Genomic DNA, 16,490 nt, shown 5'->3' with positions numbered 1-16,490 from the left:
TTAAATGTAGACTTTAATACGAGAAACTGACTAGGTGTCCACGCTGCCAGAGGTCTGCCTTTTCCACATTCGCATGGGATAAGCATGGCCAAGATTAGCAAAGGCCTCTGAACAACTCTAAGCAACTGTAAGCCACCCTGCGAGCCCCTGGGAGCAGTGCCACGGTCGGGCGGGAGCAGTGCCACGGTCGGGCAGGAGCAGGCAGGGAGGCTGAGACCACTGGGTACCCCAGGCAGCCGGCTCCAGAGCTCGCCCAGCCAGTGGGGCAGCAATTCCAAGTTAATCCCCCAGCGCCATGTCTGGAGTCATTGTGAGCAGGGACCAGCCTCTAGTGGGTGGAGGCCAGGGCTATGATGCTGAGGACGAGGCCCCCAGGTTGAGAGACCCCGGCCAGGAGGAGAGTCTGTCAATGTCCAAAAGCTGACTGTCCCCGCATCCTCACTACCACGTGAAAAGGGGCTCCCAGGGGACAGCTCAGGCGGGGGCAGCTCACCTGCCCAAGAAAAGCACCAGCACCGAGCCTGTGGCAAGGGCCCGCGAGAGCTCCCCAGGTCCCCTGGGCCTGCAGGGCCCAGGCTCTGGGGTTTCTCATTTCCAGGCAGTGATGGCACCAGGTCAGGCTGGACCACGGGAAGGGACAAAGCTCGGAAGCAGCCACCAACTCTGCACCAGACAGACCCATTCCGAAGCCTGGAATGCGGCGCAGCTGCTGTGGGCCTGGGACCGACCCTTCGCCCAGCCTGGCACCGCCACAGGGCTACCAGAGAGGACTCGGTCCTCCACCTCACAGGCACAGTGGCGGACTGCGCATGGCCCACCAGCCCTGGCCCACTCACCCAGACGGTCTCACGGATCCTCTTGGCTATCTTGAGCAGGAGCTGTCCAAATGTGCCTGGCTCGAAGCGGGTGGCCGAGTGCTGGATGCAGAGGCAGAGCAGGAAGGCAGGGGTCAGCTTGTAGTCGTCGCCCCCCGGCTCCACCAGCGTCATGACTCTCTGCAGCAGCGCGTCCTCCACGCTGGGCTCGAACTCCAGGAGCAGCTGCCGCCGCCGAGGCACACCAGCCAGCACGGAGGAGGCGGTGTCCCCGGCCCTGAGGGCCGTGCCACACATCCTGCAGTTCTGTGGCGCAGCCCGGAGCCGGGCCAGGGCCCCCGCAGGCAGCGGCTGGGCCTGTGCTGGGTCCTTGAACAGCAGCAGGTAGTAGAGGCCCAGGGAGAGCAGGTCACCATGCTGCAGGGCCACAGTGTTCCGCCCCACTTCCTTGAAGTTGACCGAGATGGGCGCCCCAGGGATGGGCTCCAGCAGCAGGGCCGGCGCCTGTCCATCGGGGGGCTGGTACCGCCGGAGGGTGCAGTGCAGGGGCAGGATGTCGGGGGCCGACAGGCTGATGCTGGGCTTGCTGGAGGGCGTGCGCTGGCCCACTGTGTGCCGCTCGCGGTTCAGCACGTACACCAGGCTGTCCTGAAACACAGACACCTGACTCAGGCGTGGGGACCACCTGGCAATGCCAGCAGAGGGCAAGAAAGGGACAGAACAGGTGTCCCAGTCTCTGGCTGGGGCTGCTGTCCACCGGCCACACCAGCACTAGGGGGCCCACCCCTGACCACCCGGCCTGCCCTGGGGCCGTGGTGTCAGGGACTGCTCACGTGCTGCTGGCTGTAACCCTGCAGGAGAAGCAGGTGTGGCGACTGGTACAGGGAGTCACGCATGGTGTCCTGGCTGGGCTCCTCTGGCCCTGGGGCAGCGTCAGGCAGGGTGGTGGCCGGGCTCAGACTGGTCTCACTGACAGTGCGGCGCAGGCGGGGTGGAGGGGAGCTCCCGGCAGCCCCTGGGACCAAGGCCGGGGTTCCCTTGGCACGGACCCGCTGCAGTCTCCGGGCTTGGGCATTTATCCCTGAAATAGAATCCATGCAGGTGAACTCTCCCAGGTCCTCCTGCACTTGAATCTCCTAAGACACTCCTGATACCTGTCACTGTTGTGTCAAAGCAGGTTAGCAGGAGGCTCAAGGACTTTGTGCACTTGCTGTGCTCTCTGAAAGGACAGGCAGCACCTCAGGATCATGAGGCACCCCCAGAAAAGATGTCCCCAGGGCAGTCAGGAAGTAAGCACCCACCCTATGCAAGCCCAGTGACCCATGACCTCCACTGTGGTCCTTGGCACCAAGCCCATCAAAAAATGCTCCTCCCACCAAGCACCGGCTCCTCTTAGGTCACCATGTCACCCCAGAGCCCTGTCCTGTTCACCCACCTGTCCTGTCCTCCAGACCCAGGTCTGTAATTCTATACTTCCCTGGGATGAGACACAGTTGGTCATCGTCCCTCACTAGATGAGGGGGAGTGGTCAACTCACCACAGTGCCCTGAGGGTGGCTTCTGCAACGGCATGACTGCCACCTTCCCAAGGCCACCCTGGACACCACCAGGCTAGAGCAGGCATATGCACAACACACACACATGCACACACAAACACATGTGCACTCACATGTACACACGCATGCACACGTGTGCACTCACACACATACCCACGCTGCACTACACACAGGTGCAACCTAAAGGCAAACAAACCTAAACACGGGCGTATGCACACTCATGAACACACACGCAGACAACACACACACACACAGACATGTACACACAGCCTGGAAATCACACACATCCCGTAAAAGACCTTTAAAATCTCATGCTCACAAATACAGGAAGCGCTCTCTGCACTGCTGCTGCTGGGAAAGCTGGCGAGCAGGATGGAGTGAGCCCAGGAGACCTGAGACCCCTCGACATTCCCCAGAGCTTTCCTCCCCAAGCCTCTGCTGAGTCCCCTACAGCCTTGTCCCCATCTGTGGCATCCTTTTCTGCAGCCATTCCAAACAAAACCACACAAAAGCCAGAGGGAGGCTTGCAGGACCGAGAGCGAGTAGAGCAGCCCGGTGTGCGCCTTACCAGGAGCTGGCGGCCGAGCCCTGTCCTTCCTTCCAGAAGGCCGCCTGCGCATCTGCAGCCCGCGGGGGGCCGGGGCTGCAGGGAGGCCGGCTAGCCGCAGTGCTGAGGCTGCTCCACCCGCTGCACCCCTGCTCCTGCCTGCTGCAGAGTCAGCCCAGCGGGGCAGGGAGCAGCGCAGGTGCCCAGCAGGTGGGGTCGGAGCCCCAGCCTGTAGCACCTGCCACACTGGCTGCAAGGACAGCAGCAGACCCATAGCCGGGCCTCACTGCATAACCCTGGGGCCACATCTGAAAAAAGAACAAAGCAGTTCAAAATGAAGCTCCAGCCACTGAGTTGTTCCCAGTCTAGCGCCGGGCTGCAGGAGAGGGTGCTCCTGAGCAGTCTTGGAGTGTGGAGCAGCAAGCCGAGAAGCAGGGCCTCTCCTCCTGGCCTCCCGGGGTCTCCCAGAGGGCCCCAGCCCTGATGGATCTACACACAGGATGTTCCAGGAGTCCCCCAGGACTGCTGTCCCATGCAGAAGGCACACGGCTGACTGGACCCTGCTCTTCCAGGTGGGGACTGGCACTCCCCTCTTGGGTGTCCCTTCCCAGAGCTGGGCTCTCTGATCCACCTGCGGTCTATCCCTCCTGCACGCGGGAACTAGTGCTGCCCAGGCCTGTGTCCTTGATTCTGGTTGGTCAAGGCTCCAGGCAGCAGCAGCTGTGACTCCACCAGGCCCAGGGCGCATGAGTGCCTGAAGGCAGGAGGGCTACCATCAACACCAGTTTCTGTCCTCCGTGGCAGCAGTGTGCGCGGTCACTGTGGGGCAGCCAAGTGGACGGAAGTCTGACTGCCTCCCCCTTCCCCTGCCACGGGGCAGCCAGGAGGACACTTGGGCACACTCGTTTGCACACATATACATACAGGCTGAACCCTGCATAGGGAGAGCCCCACAGCACTGCCCGCTGAGAGACGCACCAGCTCACACAGAGGGCCCTTCCCTGAACCCCCGGTGGTGGGCTGCAGACCGCCAGGTAAGACCTGGCAAAGAGCATGGTCCAACACGGCTGCTTGACGGGTCTAAAAGTGCCTGGATGCCACCGAGCGTGGCTGTGACTTGTGCAGAAGTGTACACACCACCGTCTTTGAAGACAGAAAAGACCACAGGGAGCTCAGGACAGGGCTGGGCCCATGGGTGGAGGCTCCCGTGCCTGAGACGGCACAACACGCAATGATAAGAAGGGGCACAGTAACTTTATGAATATCATGCTTATTTTATTTTTTAAAACTAAACAAATCTGATAAAAGTTTTTGCCTGTCTGCTCAGAGAGGCAGGTACCCAGGTGCAGTTCAGTGTAACCAATTCTCTAAGCTTTTATTTTAAAAAGCTTTTTTAGAGTAACTGTCACAGAGGTCCTAAAGGCCTCTTGCTTGCATGTGACTCTAACATGTCCACACTCCCAGGAGGTGGGTCCAGGTCTTGGGGTCCAGGAGGACTTGGAAAGAGCTATGGTCACAGTGCTGTGTCCCCTGTGAGCCTTAGCATTGCACGGTGCTGCCCAAGCCATGACTACAGACCTCCCCACATGGCTCCTAGGCTGAGGGTGACAGAGGGGCAGGGGACAGCATCCCTCCCAAGTGTATGCTCACGAGTCAATGCCATTGCTGGACAGACACTGCCCGGGGCTGCAAGGTTCTCAGGCCCCAGTTATGAGTCTGAGGAAGGAGATCGGGAATTTGCAATTTAAGCAGCTGTCTTATTTTGGGGTCTAACATATGTGGGTCTTTGCTAAGAACAAGGTCACTCTGGGGCCCCTACAAAGCCAAAAGGGACTTCGCAGTTGTGAGGAAAATGCAATGGCAGATGCAGCACAAGGAACCACTGTCTGACACAACCTCATTTGGGGAGGTCAAGGGCAAGAGCGCCAAGCCTTTGGCAACACGATGATCTTAGATGCAAAGCCATTCCTCTTAAATAAAAGTGCCACTCCTTGCTTCTGAAGAAGGAGGCAGACCCAAGGCGCTCACCCCCAACCACAACACAGGTGAGCGCTGCCAGCTGGTTCAGCTACCGTCAGCTCTGGGCCTAAGGTCCTCATTTTCTTCAGGCATTTCTGTGACCACGATCAGTGGGTCAGAGGCTGATTCCATAGGTCTGGGGGATACCCAGGAACCCACATTTTGTAAAAGCTCTCTGAAAGGTTCTGGAACCACACCAGGACCTCCTCCTGCCCCAAGCTCTGTCTACAGCAGTTCCTCACAGGAAGAAAGCCCACAGGGCGCTCGGAAGGCCTCATCTAAAACCTACATTTCTTATTTGTCTGGAGTTCTGGTCCTTCTCTAGACAAATGCCTGTTAGTTCCTAGAGAGAAAACAGGCCGATGTGGGCTGCCGATGGGCCCGTGTGTGTCTACTCTGCGGCAACGAACCAGAAAACCACCTGGCATGGGATGAAGGACGAGGGCAGCTAGGACCTAGGGGCTGCTGTGTCCCACCCTGAGATCACACTTGGGGACCTTCTGAGGATACACTTGGGGACCTGCTCACCCCCAACACATGGCGCCCCAGACCCAGAAGCAAAATGAACACTTTCCAAAATTCTGAGGACACAATGCACCCAGGACAGCTCTGAAACTCTGCAGGCGACCTAGAGGAAACACAGCTGCGCAAACAGGCCACCTGGGAGGACACGCCTCTGACACAGGCTGGGGAGGACAGACAGGGAGAGTGGCTGTGGTGGAGACGGCGCTCTGGGGGGCCTGGGCTTTGCACCTGCACATTCCCGCCCGCTGCCTCACTGCCCAGGATGCAGCTCTCGGGGGCAGGAATCCTGGCTCCCAGGCTCCCAGACAGATGCTCTGGATGAAGGAGCAGATGACACTGCGGGCCCGTGGCTCTTTCCCGTCACCCTCCTGTCACCTCCACAGAAGACAGTGGCCGATGTGCCCTCTGCCAGCAGAGACTCTGTGGACTAGGGGTGGCAAGATCAGTTTTGACAACAGCTGGTAATGGTCACCAGGGCTGCCGTGATGGCACCGCTGTGGCCTCAGACAGCCCTGGAAAGAAAAACACAGCAGCCTTCCTGAACGTCACTGGGTTCCTCTAAAAATTCTCCCTGCAGTTCTCCGTCCTGGTCCTGTTTTCCCTTCCCTCCCTGACTCGGGCTTGCAGCTACAGGCACAACAAGGAAACACGTGTGCCTCTCCGCCCGCTGGCAGGGGCTCGCAACAGGTGACTGACTGGTCGGAGGCGTGGGCAGCGCAATGTCCCCGTGCTCAGGAGTTTCGCTCAAACTGGGGAAACAAGCCTCTTTTAAGGTAATCCCTAGGAACAGCTGGGATTCCCTGCTAAAATAGACGCTCAGGAGCCACTGCAAACACAAGTCAGACTCGCCTCGGCAACCTCCTTTTTCTGGAAATATCCTTTCCTAAGGCAGCGAAGGCACAGAGCTCTGTCAGTCAGGCAACCCCTGGAGTAAAACCCTCCAGCACCTACAAAAGAGACTCCTCACGCGGGCAAGAGGCAAGAACCTCCCCCTCCACTGCCAGCCTCATCCTAGGAGGTACGGTTCACCCACCCACGGTGGCTTGGTGGGAGCACAGGAACCTAGCCTTTTAGGGCCAATTCAACCAGTGGGGAAGTTCTCTGCAGGAAATGTCTAAAGAAATCTCCCCTCCCCAACTAGGAACAGGACAAGGTGGCCTCCTGGAACCACTTCCATTCACCACTGTCTGAGGGTCCCAGCCAGGATAGAAGCCTGGTGCAGTGGCCACACCTGTAATCCCTGTGACCCAGGAGGCCGAAACAGAAGGATCCCAACCAAGACCTGCCTGGGCGACTCAGTGAGACACTTCAAAATTAAAAAGGGCTGGGGATGGATGTGGCTCAGCAGTAGTGTCTGGGGCTGCATCCTCAGTACTGCAGAAACCAAAATAACAGCCAAAGACTGGGGAAAATTTCAAAGTCATAAATCTGATAAGAGACTTGCATCTGGAATATATATATAAGAACCTTTATAATTCAATAGTGTAATAAGAATTCAGATTGCCACATTTAGAGATGGAGAAGGATTTGGATAAACATTTCTCCAAAGAAGATGTGCAAAACGGCCGGCAAGAACATCAAAGGATGTTCAACATCATTAGTCATCTGCAAACGAAAGCCACATTAAGAGAGCGCTTCCACTCCCGGCCACCGTTGCAATAAGAAGGCTCCCAACAGGGCTGGGTGGCCTGGTGCTGTTGTGCCTGCCTCCCATGCTCAAGGCCCTGGGTTAGAATAAAACAAGCAAAAACCCTCAAAAGGTAAACAACAGCCAGGGCATAAAGAAGCTGGTAGCCGCCTACATTACTGGTAGAAATGTAGACTAGTGGAGTCATTTGGGAACATTTGTCAGTTTATTGACATATTAAACCTCAATTTACCTTAGGCTCCAGTAATCGCACTCCTAGCTATATGCCCAGAAGAAATAAAAATAATACGTGTCCACACAAAAGCTCGTGCACAGATGCTCACAGCAGCATTATCCACGACGGTCAAAAAGTGGAACTAACCCAAACGTCCATCACCTGGAGGATGGACGAACGAAACGTTAGGGACATGAGAGGGAACAACTCAGCAATAAAAAGGAATCAAATGCCAACACCTTTTACACACGATGACTGCTCCAAAACAGTATACTGAGTGAAAAAAGTCAGAGCTCTCAATCTCTGTCTCTCTCTCTCTCTCTCTCTCTCTCACACACACACACACACACACACACACACACACACACACACACACAAATGATTCCATTTATTTGAAAAGTCCAGGAAAAATACACTTATAGCCCCAGAGCTGGTTAGGGGTTGCCTGGAACTGCAGTGGGCTCAGGGGTCTTTTCCTCACAGAGCTGGGAGGGAACCCGGGGTCAGCACCCACCATCACGCCTAGCCCTCAAGGGATTTTATTTTATTTTTTTTTTAATAAAAATTATCTGAACTGTACACTAAAATAGGCGACTCTGATGGCACATGAATCATATATAGGTATATCTGTAGTGCTAGAACTGAACCCGGGGCCTCGCACGTGCTAGGCCAGGGCCCTACCTCTGCCCTGCATCTCCAGGCCCCTGAATTATCTCTTGAAATAGAAGTTTAAAAAACATAGTGGATGACATTTCCTTAAGTCATAAAGTCTCAGACTGATACAAGGAAGAAAGCTCTATGAAGCCGAAACTGGTAAAATAGCCAAAATTGCTGAGCATCTCCCAGAGTCCATGCGCAGAGAGCATGAAGAGTGGCAGGTTCCAGGAAAAAGGAGGACAGTCATTCATCACAAAGAAAACCAGCGCAGCAAGGAGAAGCAGTCTTTGCGTGAACAACCCTCGGCTGTGTGGAGCTACACATGGTCATAAAAAAGCAAGTCCTGGCTTTTAATCCAACCAAACAAACTACGCTGCAGGGAGAAGGCCATAGGAACAGGGAGGGTGTTGTGGGGATGCGGCGGGGGAGGGGGAGGACCAAATTCTCATTTTTCGTGGTAGGAAGTCACTAGGTCATGTCTGAAGTTTCAAAACTCAAGAACTAGTGGGATAAGTTGGTCATTTAAAACTATAGAATTAAATGCCAAAAAGAGCAGTTCACAGCTGAACGCAGTGGCCTCTAGGGACAGCAAAACTGGGAAAAAGGAAGGGCGGGCAGAAACTGTGGCTTTGCCTCTGCTTTGATTAGCAGGGAGCGAATGCTGCTTTCGCTGTGCACATATATAACTCTGGCAAAAAGAAAGCTTTCCAGAAGCATGTGCTTCCAGCCCAGCCAAAGCACATGGACGTGCGCGCTTGTGAACTCATTTCATCAGCCGGGGAGCCCCTTCTCACACTCTAAAGTCACCTCCATCTTCATGAGAGCTGTCATGTGGGAGGTGGCCACCGCTCCTGGGGTCAGGGTGCCACATGCAACACTGCATGTTGTCTGCAAGCTTGCAGAACAACCCAGGGGCTTGGAGAGCCACCAGGAGAGCAGGAGCGTAGCCTGGTAAGAAGCGCTGTCACCAACAGGCTCAGGGACGCAGAGCCTGGCACTGTGTACAGTGTGACACTGACAGCTCTGCCCTGAGAAGGTGGGCTCCACCTTTGTGTCATCACACACACCTTTCTGTATAAGCACCTTATGGTTTGGATGTGAGGGGTCCCCCAAAAGCTCACGTGTGAGGCACGGGCAGGAAGGTTCAGAGGAGAATTGACTGGGTTGTGAGTTTTAACCCAAGGGTGGATTAATCTCAAGTGGTAACTGAAGTGGTGGGGTGTGGCTGGAGGAGGTGGGAACCGGGGCGTGGCTTTGGGGTATATATTTTGCATCTGGAGAGTGGAGTCTCTCTGCTTTCTAATCACCGCGTGAGCTGCTTCCCTCCTCCACACTCTTCTGCCTGACGTTTTGCCCCACCTCGAGCCCCAAGGAATGGAGCCGCCTTCTATGGACTGAGACCTCTGAAACTGTGAGCCCTCCAATAAACCCTTCTTCCTCTACAGTTGCTCTGGTTGGTCCTTTAGTCACAGCAGTGAAAAGCTGACTAAAACAGTACAACACAAATGCAAGGTGAAAACCCATGTGCAAATGGATCTTTAGATTTGCTAGAGTTCTTTCTGTAAGTGCAAAAATGAAAGTCTTGAGAAATTACAGTATTTAACACGTTAGTGATAAGCACAGAGGGGTGATTTTACTGACCCTTTCATTTGGTAGACTACAGAATACATAGGAATATGGGTTATGAAGCTGTTCAGATGACCCCAAAGACACATAGAACTCCACCCACATCACGGAATATCCCACAACTATTAAGAATGAATTGGAGCTACAAGAGATGATGTGCAGAGAATTCCAAAGAGGGTAAGAAAAGTAAGACACAGAAACTAGGGTTACGACTGGGCAAAAAGAAAATGGCACACGCATGAGTGTGTATGGTTCTACCTGATCCTGTGCAGGACAACGTTGCTTAGCAGAGATATGGAAGGCCACTGTTCTGGATGGAATTCTAAGATGGCCCAGGGTCTTTGGCTTCTGGGATCACTCAGGGATTATGTCCCATGGCAGAAGAGATTAGACAGATAAATCATTGTTACCAATCAGCGGACTTTAAGACATGGAGATCACCCCATGGGCTGAACCTGACCATATTTGCTCCTTCTGTGTTGAGAGATCTCTACAGCTGGTCACAGAAAAGAAGTCACACAGATCCCAAGGGTGAGAGGAATCTGATGCCAGAAGCTCTCCAGCAAACACTGGGAGCTGGGGGTGGTTGTTGGCCAGCAGCCAGCAAAACAGGCAGAAAGAAGAACGACAGGGACTTTAATCTATGGCCCTGAGGAAGTGAGTTCTGCCAACAACCTGTGAGCTGGAAAGAGTCCTCCAGGCCTCAGAAAGGAACCACATGAGCTCAAGCAGAGGAACCCACTATCCTGTGCCCAGACTCCTGGCCGGAGAAACTGTGAGAAAATAAAAACGTGTTGTTTCAAGTTGCTAGCTTAACCAGAAGAAAACAAATGCTGGTTTTAGTACAGGGAAATAGGGGGTCTGTGGCAGAGGCTAGAAGTCTGGGGAGTGGGAAAGAAAAGCCCAGATTGCCTGGGAGAGGCCACGGGGAGCAGATGTTGCTGACAGGACTGGGAGAAGGTGAGAAGAGTCCGACAGAAAGCAAGCAGCAGAAATCGAGATGAACGCTGTGGCCAGTGGATTCAGAAGGCAGTGAGGCGCCTGTTCATGGAAACTGGAGGAAGGAGGGTCCTTGTCACATCAGGGTGGAGTGCTCAAGGCAGGGGTGCTGGGGCTGGGGTGCAGCTCAGCATGCACGAGGCACCGGGTTCCATCCCCAGCAGTGAAAGAGAAAGAGGAAGACTGAGAGAGGGAGGGGAGGAAGAAGGAAAAAGCACTGTTCTGCAGCCGTGTGGAAGGTGAAGTGTGCAGGGGCTGCAGCTGAGGTTTCTGAGCAGGAGGTGGAGGTGCAGCCTGGTTTCTTCTGCTGCTCACAGTGAGAAGTGAGAGGACGATCAACTGAAAAGAGCTGTCAAGCGAAAGGCAGCCATGACCAGATGACTCTGGAATGGTCGACCTTCCCAGAGGACAAGATGCTAAAGGTCAGAAATGGCTGCCAAGAGTGGCACAGATGAAGAGTCGGGTGTGTGGCTGCCCAAGGTGGAAAGGTCAGAGCGCTCAGCCGCACAGGAGCTGCCTGCAAGATTAGGGTGCTTCACACAGATTTTCTCAATAGCGCCAGAGGACCTTGAGGGAGTTTAGGAGCACTGTCCTTTCACTGCAGAAGCTAAAAATAGAGATGGGATTATCTCACATCTGTGCACGTGGCTTTGGTCTAATGGCTGAACTCCTGTGAAATCCTCATGTGACCCACAAAGTTCTTGGGAAAATCCTTCCAGCGGGAACACTGAGGGCAAGCACTGGAAGGTGCAAAAAGGGAAACAGAAGCATATTGACAGGACGTGGGCTGATAAATACACGCGCCCTTTCATGAAGAAGGACAGATGGCTTAGGGTGGAGCTGGAGGCCCAAAAGGTGGCACCAAGAGCTCGGAGGGAAGGCAGAGGCTCTTCCTGGGTCTTGCAACCTAACTGAGGCACTCAGGCTGGAGTTTGCTGGGTTGGATTTCAAAACTGCTTTGGACCAGTGATTCTTTGATCTTCTAACTCCCTGCTTCTGAACCAGAATGTCTGTCGCCACCATCCCAGGCCTGTTCCCATGAAGATCAGGAGTGTGTCCCTTGAGTTTATGGGTCCACAGACAGAAACTACCCAAACAGGCCTCGTTCTGCCTGATTAGATTAACGAGATATTGAGATTTTGGACTTGAATTGATAACAGGATGAGACTGGAGGAACTTGAGATGGGGTGGGTGCATTTTACAAGTGAATGCAGACATGAATCACTGGGTGCCCAAGGGTGGAGTGTGGCAGCCAGGATTCTAAGACGACTCCCAATGGCCCTTGCCTTCCCAAGTGTGAATGGGACCTGTGGAAATGTCATTCCCTGGTTATGTTTTGTTATATAGCAAAAGAGATTCTTGTGCATATAAGTTTACTGAGTGGATCACTTCAGGGTCATCAAAAGGGAGCTCATCCAGGTGAGCCATACCTAAATGTGAGCCTTTTAAAAGCAGACAGGAAGTCGAAGCAAGCCCTGGCAGACTTGAAGACACTGGAGGCCGTCTGGGAGGCTGTGTGTTAGGAATGAGAAGGCTGTCACCACTTTTAGTCTCCACTCTCTCCTTCCTCATAGCATGATCCCCAGGCTACCTGTGAGTCGGGCCCAGTCAACAGGAACTGCATTTTCCAGGGTCCCTTGCAGGTAGGGAAGGAGCAACATGAGGGATGCTCCTGTGGGGAGCGTGCTCCTCAGTTATTCTGCAGCTCGTGTGACCCTGAGAACAAAACGGGGCCGGCAAACAAAAAAGGAAGCAACTTGGGTTGCTGGTGACCGGGAAAGCCAGCCCTGGACTTATCAGCTGTTATGTGAAAGAAAATAAAACTATACTGGTTTCAAGCCAAATCCTGGCCAAATACAATCCCTAATTTCATAAAGATTGCTTTACGGTATCACTTTGGTATTAATTTTCTATGTATATAATAGTCCATGTATATGAAAGCATTTATAACTTAAACTAATAATACAATTAATACCTTCGTAACACCACTCAACCTAAAAATAATGGACCATTCCAGTCTGTATGTTCTTCCATCTCTCAACCTACCTTGGAGGGTCACTTTCTGGATTCTTTGTTTAACAGTCCCTTGTTTCCAATTTATAGTTACGCCATGCATTTCTGCAAACTCAAATTATATTGCTTGACTTTGCTTGTTTTAAAATCTTATACAAATTACACAACACTTTATGTATTTCACAGCAATTTGTCTTTTCCTCAGCATGATGAGACGTGTCGATGTAGACGTATAACTGTGGTTTACTTTCACAGCTTTATGGTACTTACTGCATGAATGCACCACTCTCTAGCCATTCCACCCGGTGGATATGTGGGTTGTTTGGAGTTTTAAGCTATTACAAAACGCTACCAATACTCTACTCACTTCCTGGTCACCGGTGGGACAGAGCCTCTTGGAAAGCCCTACCCAACTTCTCTGGCACCACGGTGAATATAGAAATCGTGGCATTTATGTGGCACACTGGAGGCAACAAATGCTGTGTGAAGTCCCAGACGCATCTCTGAGCCCACAGACTCTGGCCATCCCAAGGGTTAAGGGGACCAGAGAGATGAAGCACATCCGTGCCCCACAGCATGACAGGGAGACTGCGAGTAAAACTGGAACTCCAGGGTGTGGGTGCATCAACCTGACAGACAGGACCAACTGCTCCCAAAGGGGTCCAAATGTCCTTGGCACTGTGCTGGAGTCCCCACTGCTCCTCATCCTTATCAGCCCAGATACTGTAACCTTTTTCATTTTTTGTGAAAAAGTTTTTTCCTAAGCTTGACATGGTGGTACACACCTGTAATCCCAGCGACAGGAGAGGCTAAGGCAAGAAGATCCCAAGATCAAGGTCAGCCTCTGCAATTTAATGAAACCTGTCTCAAAATTAAAAACAAAACCTTTTTCCTGGTCTCGATTCATATTTTATTTCTTACCAGAGTGGGATCTTTTCTTATTTACTGATCATTCCTAGTTCCTTTTTTATGAAATGCCTATGTGTTTCTTTTGCCCATTTTTAACTATTTTTTTTATCTTTTTAAATACATTTTTTCTTGCCATCTTTAATATATCCTGGACACTAATCATTTGTCAGTTTTATGTATTACAAACTCTTCTCCCAGATCAAGGCCAAATATGTCAGCTTCCCGTTTTTTGCTATTCATTATTTGATGAAGAGTATCTTTTGTTATCAATCTCTTCCCATATGGTTGAAGCTTTTCTGAGTCTTCCTTAGGAAATTCTTTATGTCATGTTACTGATTCTTAGCTTATGATATTGAATTCGCTGAACATATTTAGGAGTCAGATACTTTGAAATGTTATTTCTTTCTGACCTAGCACGAGGTTAAATTTTATACGTGCCCAATACTTACTCTAGAATTATATGCATTTTCCAGTTTTGGGGTGGAGAGTTCTATAATAAATGCCCTGGAAATCACTGGTAGCAAACAAACCATGGTGGGGGCAGGAGATGGGTGACAGATCCAGCCCTGGCCATCTGCTAATGTATTGTCTGCATCTGCTTTCGTTCTACAAAGCAGAGTTAAGTGATTGTGACAAGAGACCTTATGGCCTCACCAAACCAAAAATATTTACTATCTGGTCCTTTATAGAAAAAGATCACCACCTCCACACTAGATTGTGTTCATAAACTGTTTCCCTTCTACTTTTTGTCAGCTCAATATTAATTAGAGCTGTTTTTAAATTTTCTGTGATGATGACACATTTGGCAATAGCCATTAATCTCTGCTGTTATTTTGTTGAAGCCAACTTATCAGGTGCAAAGACGTCACAGATGGTCCCATTTTCCTGGTGCACTCTTTCTTCTATCATTAATGCAGTGACCCTCTTGTCCCTAGTAATTGTTTTTGAAATGTTTGGATGTTATTACAGTACCAGCTTCTTTTCATTAGCTTATCTTTTTTTTTTCATGCCTTACATTTTGGATGTCTCTCATAAACAAAATAGCACACAGCTTGACTTACTTTCTCCACAGACTCTGAGAAGCTGTCTTTTATTCCAGAAGTTTCATACACTTATAATAGTGATGGATACATTTGGCTTAATTCCCACCACCTTAGATAATTATCTCCTTCTCTCCCTATTTTTGTTTTACCTCCTTTCTGTTTTGCACTTTTCTTTGTGGTGAGGGAGGTACCAGGGATTGAGCCCAGGGGTGCTCAACCACAGAGCCACATCCCCAGTCCTTTTTATTTTTTTATTTTTATTATCACTTTTTTGAGACAGGGTCTCACCAAGTTGCTTAGGGCCTCACTAAATTGCTGGGGTTGGCTTTGAACCTGTGATCCTCTTGCCCCAGCCTCCCAAGCCACTGGGATTACAGGTGTGCAACACCATGCCCAGCTTTTGCATTCATTTTTATTGTTTTAACTCTATTTTTAAATTATTGAAAGAGCTGAAACTTTAACACTTTCATTTCCCCAACATAATACCATGCATTTTAGGTTTAGTAAAGTTGAAAAATTCATCAGTGTCTCTACCCTCCTTCAGAATAATGTAAGAACATCTGAATTCTTATCATCAGATTTAAACATTATTGTCCAGTATTTTAGTTTCACTTTGTTTGTTTGCCACTTATTTTTATTGTGTTTGTAATGGAGAAATACATTATCTGTTTTCAAAATAGTGCTTGAAAATACAAGGAGTACAGATACTACATAACAAAGCAAACTCCATTCATGAGACTCTACATATAGCACATGAAAAAAATAGTCTGATAATTCAGGTAATAAAAACTAGAATTAAATAGTCCCAAGTTTCCAGCTTGGTAAAACAGGTATGGTTACATGAAACACTTAATAAACTAATTTTCTGCCAATGTGTAAACAACATGACAAGACTAAATTTGTGCCTGGAGATTTCAACCAAACACCATAGCTATTCAAAATACAGATACTGTGCACGTTTCACCTGATTTATTATTGTTGTGGAAGGGTAAGGTGACTGCACAGGGCAAAGACAAGAAACAGAAATATTGTATACCAGATATCAGAAAGTCTCAATTACTGCATAGCCTAAAAGGAGAAAGACTATCTTCCAACTTTGGAAAATTTATCTAGGACAGGGAGAGTCTAAACAATTGTAGTTTAACATGAAAAAAGAAAAAGAATACACATGTGAGAGAAAGGAACACAGTTGGGGGAAGGGGAGAGAGAACCAAGCTACTTGGAAAATCTGTTAGGTCTGCTGTGCTTTCATACACGTACATCCGTTATCCCTTGCGGTTCCTGGACATTGCTGTTTTGTGCTCTATTATGAGGGATCCCTTTTTTTTTTCTTTTTAAAGAAAAGCATTTCTAATCTTTGATGAAATCAAAAGAGTAGAAAGCTAGATATCAAATGTTTTCTAGGAATTATTTTCATATGACTCTACATGAAAAAAATCCACGATGATTTTTGGTAAGTCATTAAAAAATAAAAATTGGTTGAAGATTCTTGGAGAAACTGCCTTTTTATCTATGGAAAAGACAAAGATTGGGAATTAGCTTTCCTATAAAGCATGTATTCTGTGGAATTTGTAAAACTTCTCAGACACAGAGATCGAAAAATGCAAGATCAGCAACATATTTCACCGGCATCATATCTAGTAAAGTATTACTAAAATATTAGCCATGGAATCAATTTGGTGTTTTTTGTCATGTGGCACAAGATTAGTGAACTTGTGATCCTCTTGTGATCACATCATGGTTTAGAAAATACTAGTATTCCATGTTTTTCAATGAAACAATTACACACTTATCTTGTGCACACAACAGAGTAGAGGGTAGAGGCCACAAGCTTATTTTAGGACAAATGATTGAGGACAGGAGAAAATGGAGCTTTGCTAGTTCAAAGATTATACATTCTCTAAAATGATTCTACAGGTA

The 16,490-nt window shown here is 50.1% G+C and overlaps 1 protein-coding gene across 4 annotated transcripts in view; it reads right to left on the bottom strand.

Annotated features, from left to right (window-relative positions):
* The window catches only part of RADIL (Rap associating with DIL domain), a 57,258-nt gene that overhangs the window by 24,414 nt on the left and 16,354 nt on the right, over window positions 1-16,490 (bottom strand). For 3 of the 4 annotated variants that reach the window (XM_079121066.1, XM_079121068.1, XM_079121067.1), the window contains exons 3-4: window positions 1,649-1,896; window positions 837-1,463 (exon numbers count right to left, since the gene is read on the bottom strand). In XM_079121066.1, the coding sequence (XP_078977192.1) occupies window positions 837-1,463; window positions 1,649-1,896 (875 nt within the window). Of the gene's footprint in view, window positions 1-836; window positions 1,464-1,648; window positions 1,897-2,938; window positions 4,207-16,490 lie in introns of those variants that run through there. The other variant, XM_079121069.1, reaches the window with a different exon arrangement.

This window comes from Sciurus vulgaris (genome assembly GCF_902686455.1).
Source record: "Sciurus vulgaris genome assembly, chromosome: 18".
Classification (NCBI taxonomy): Eukaryota; Metazoa; Chordata; class Mammalia; order Rodentia; family Sciuridae; genus Sciurus; species Sciurus vulgaris.
The sequence above is the reverse complement of the archived record's forward strand: the minus strand, read 5'-3'. Positions and strand labels throughout refer to the sequence as shown.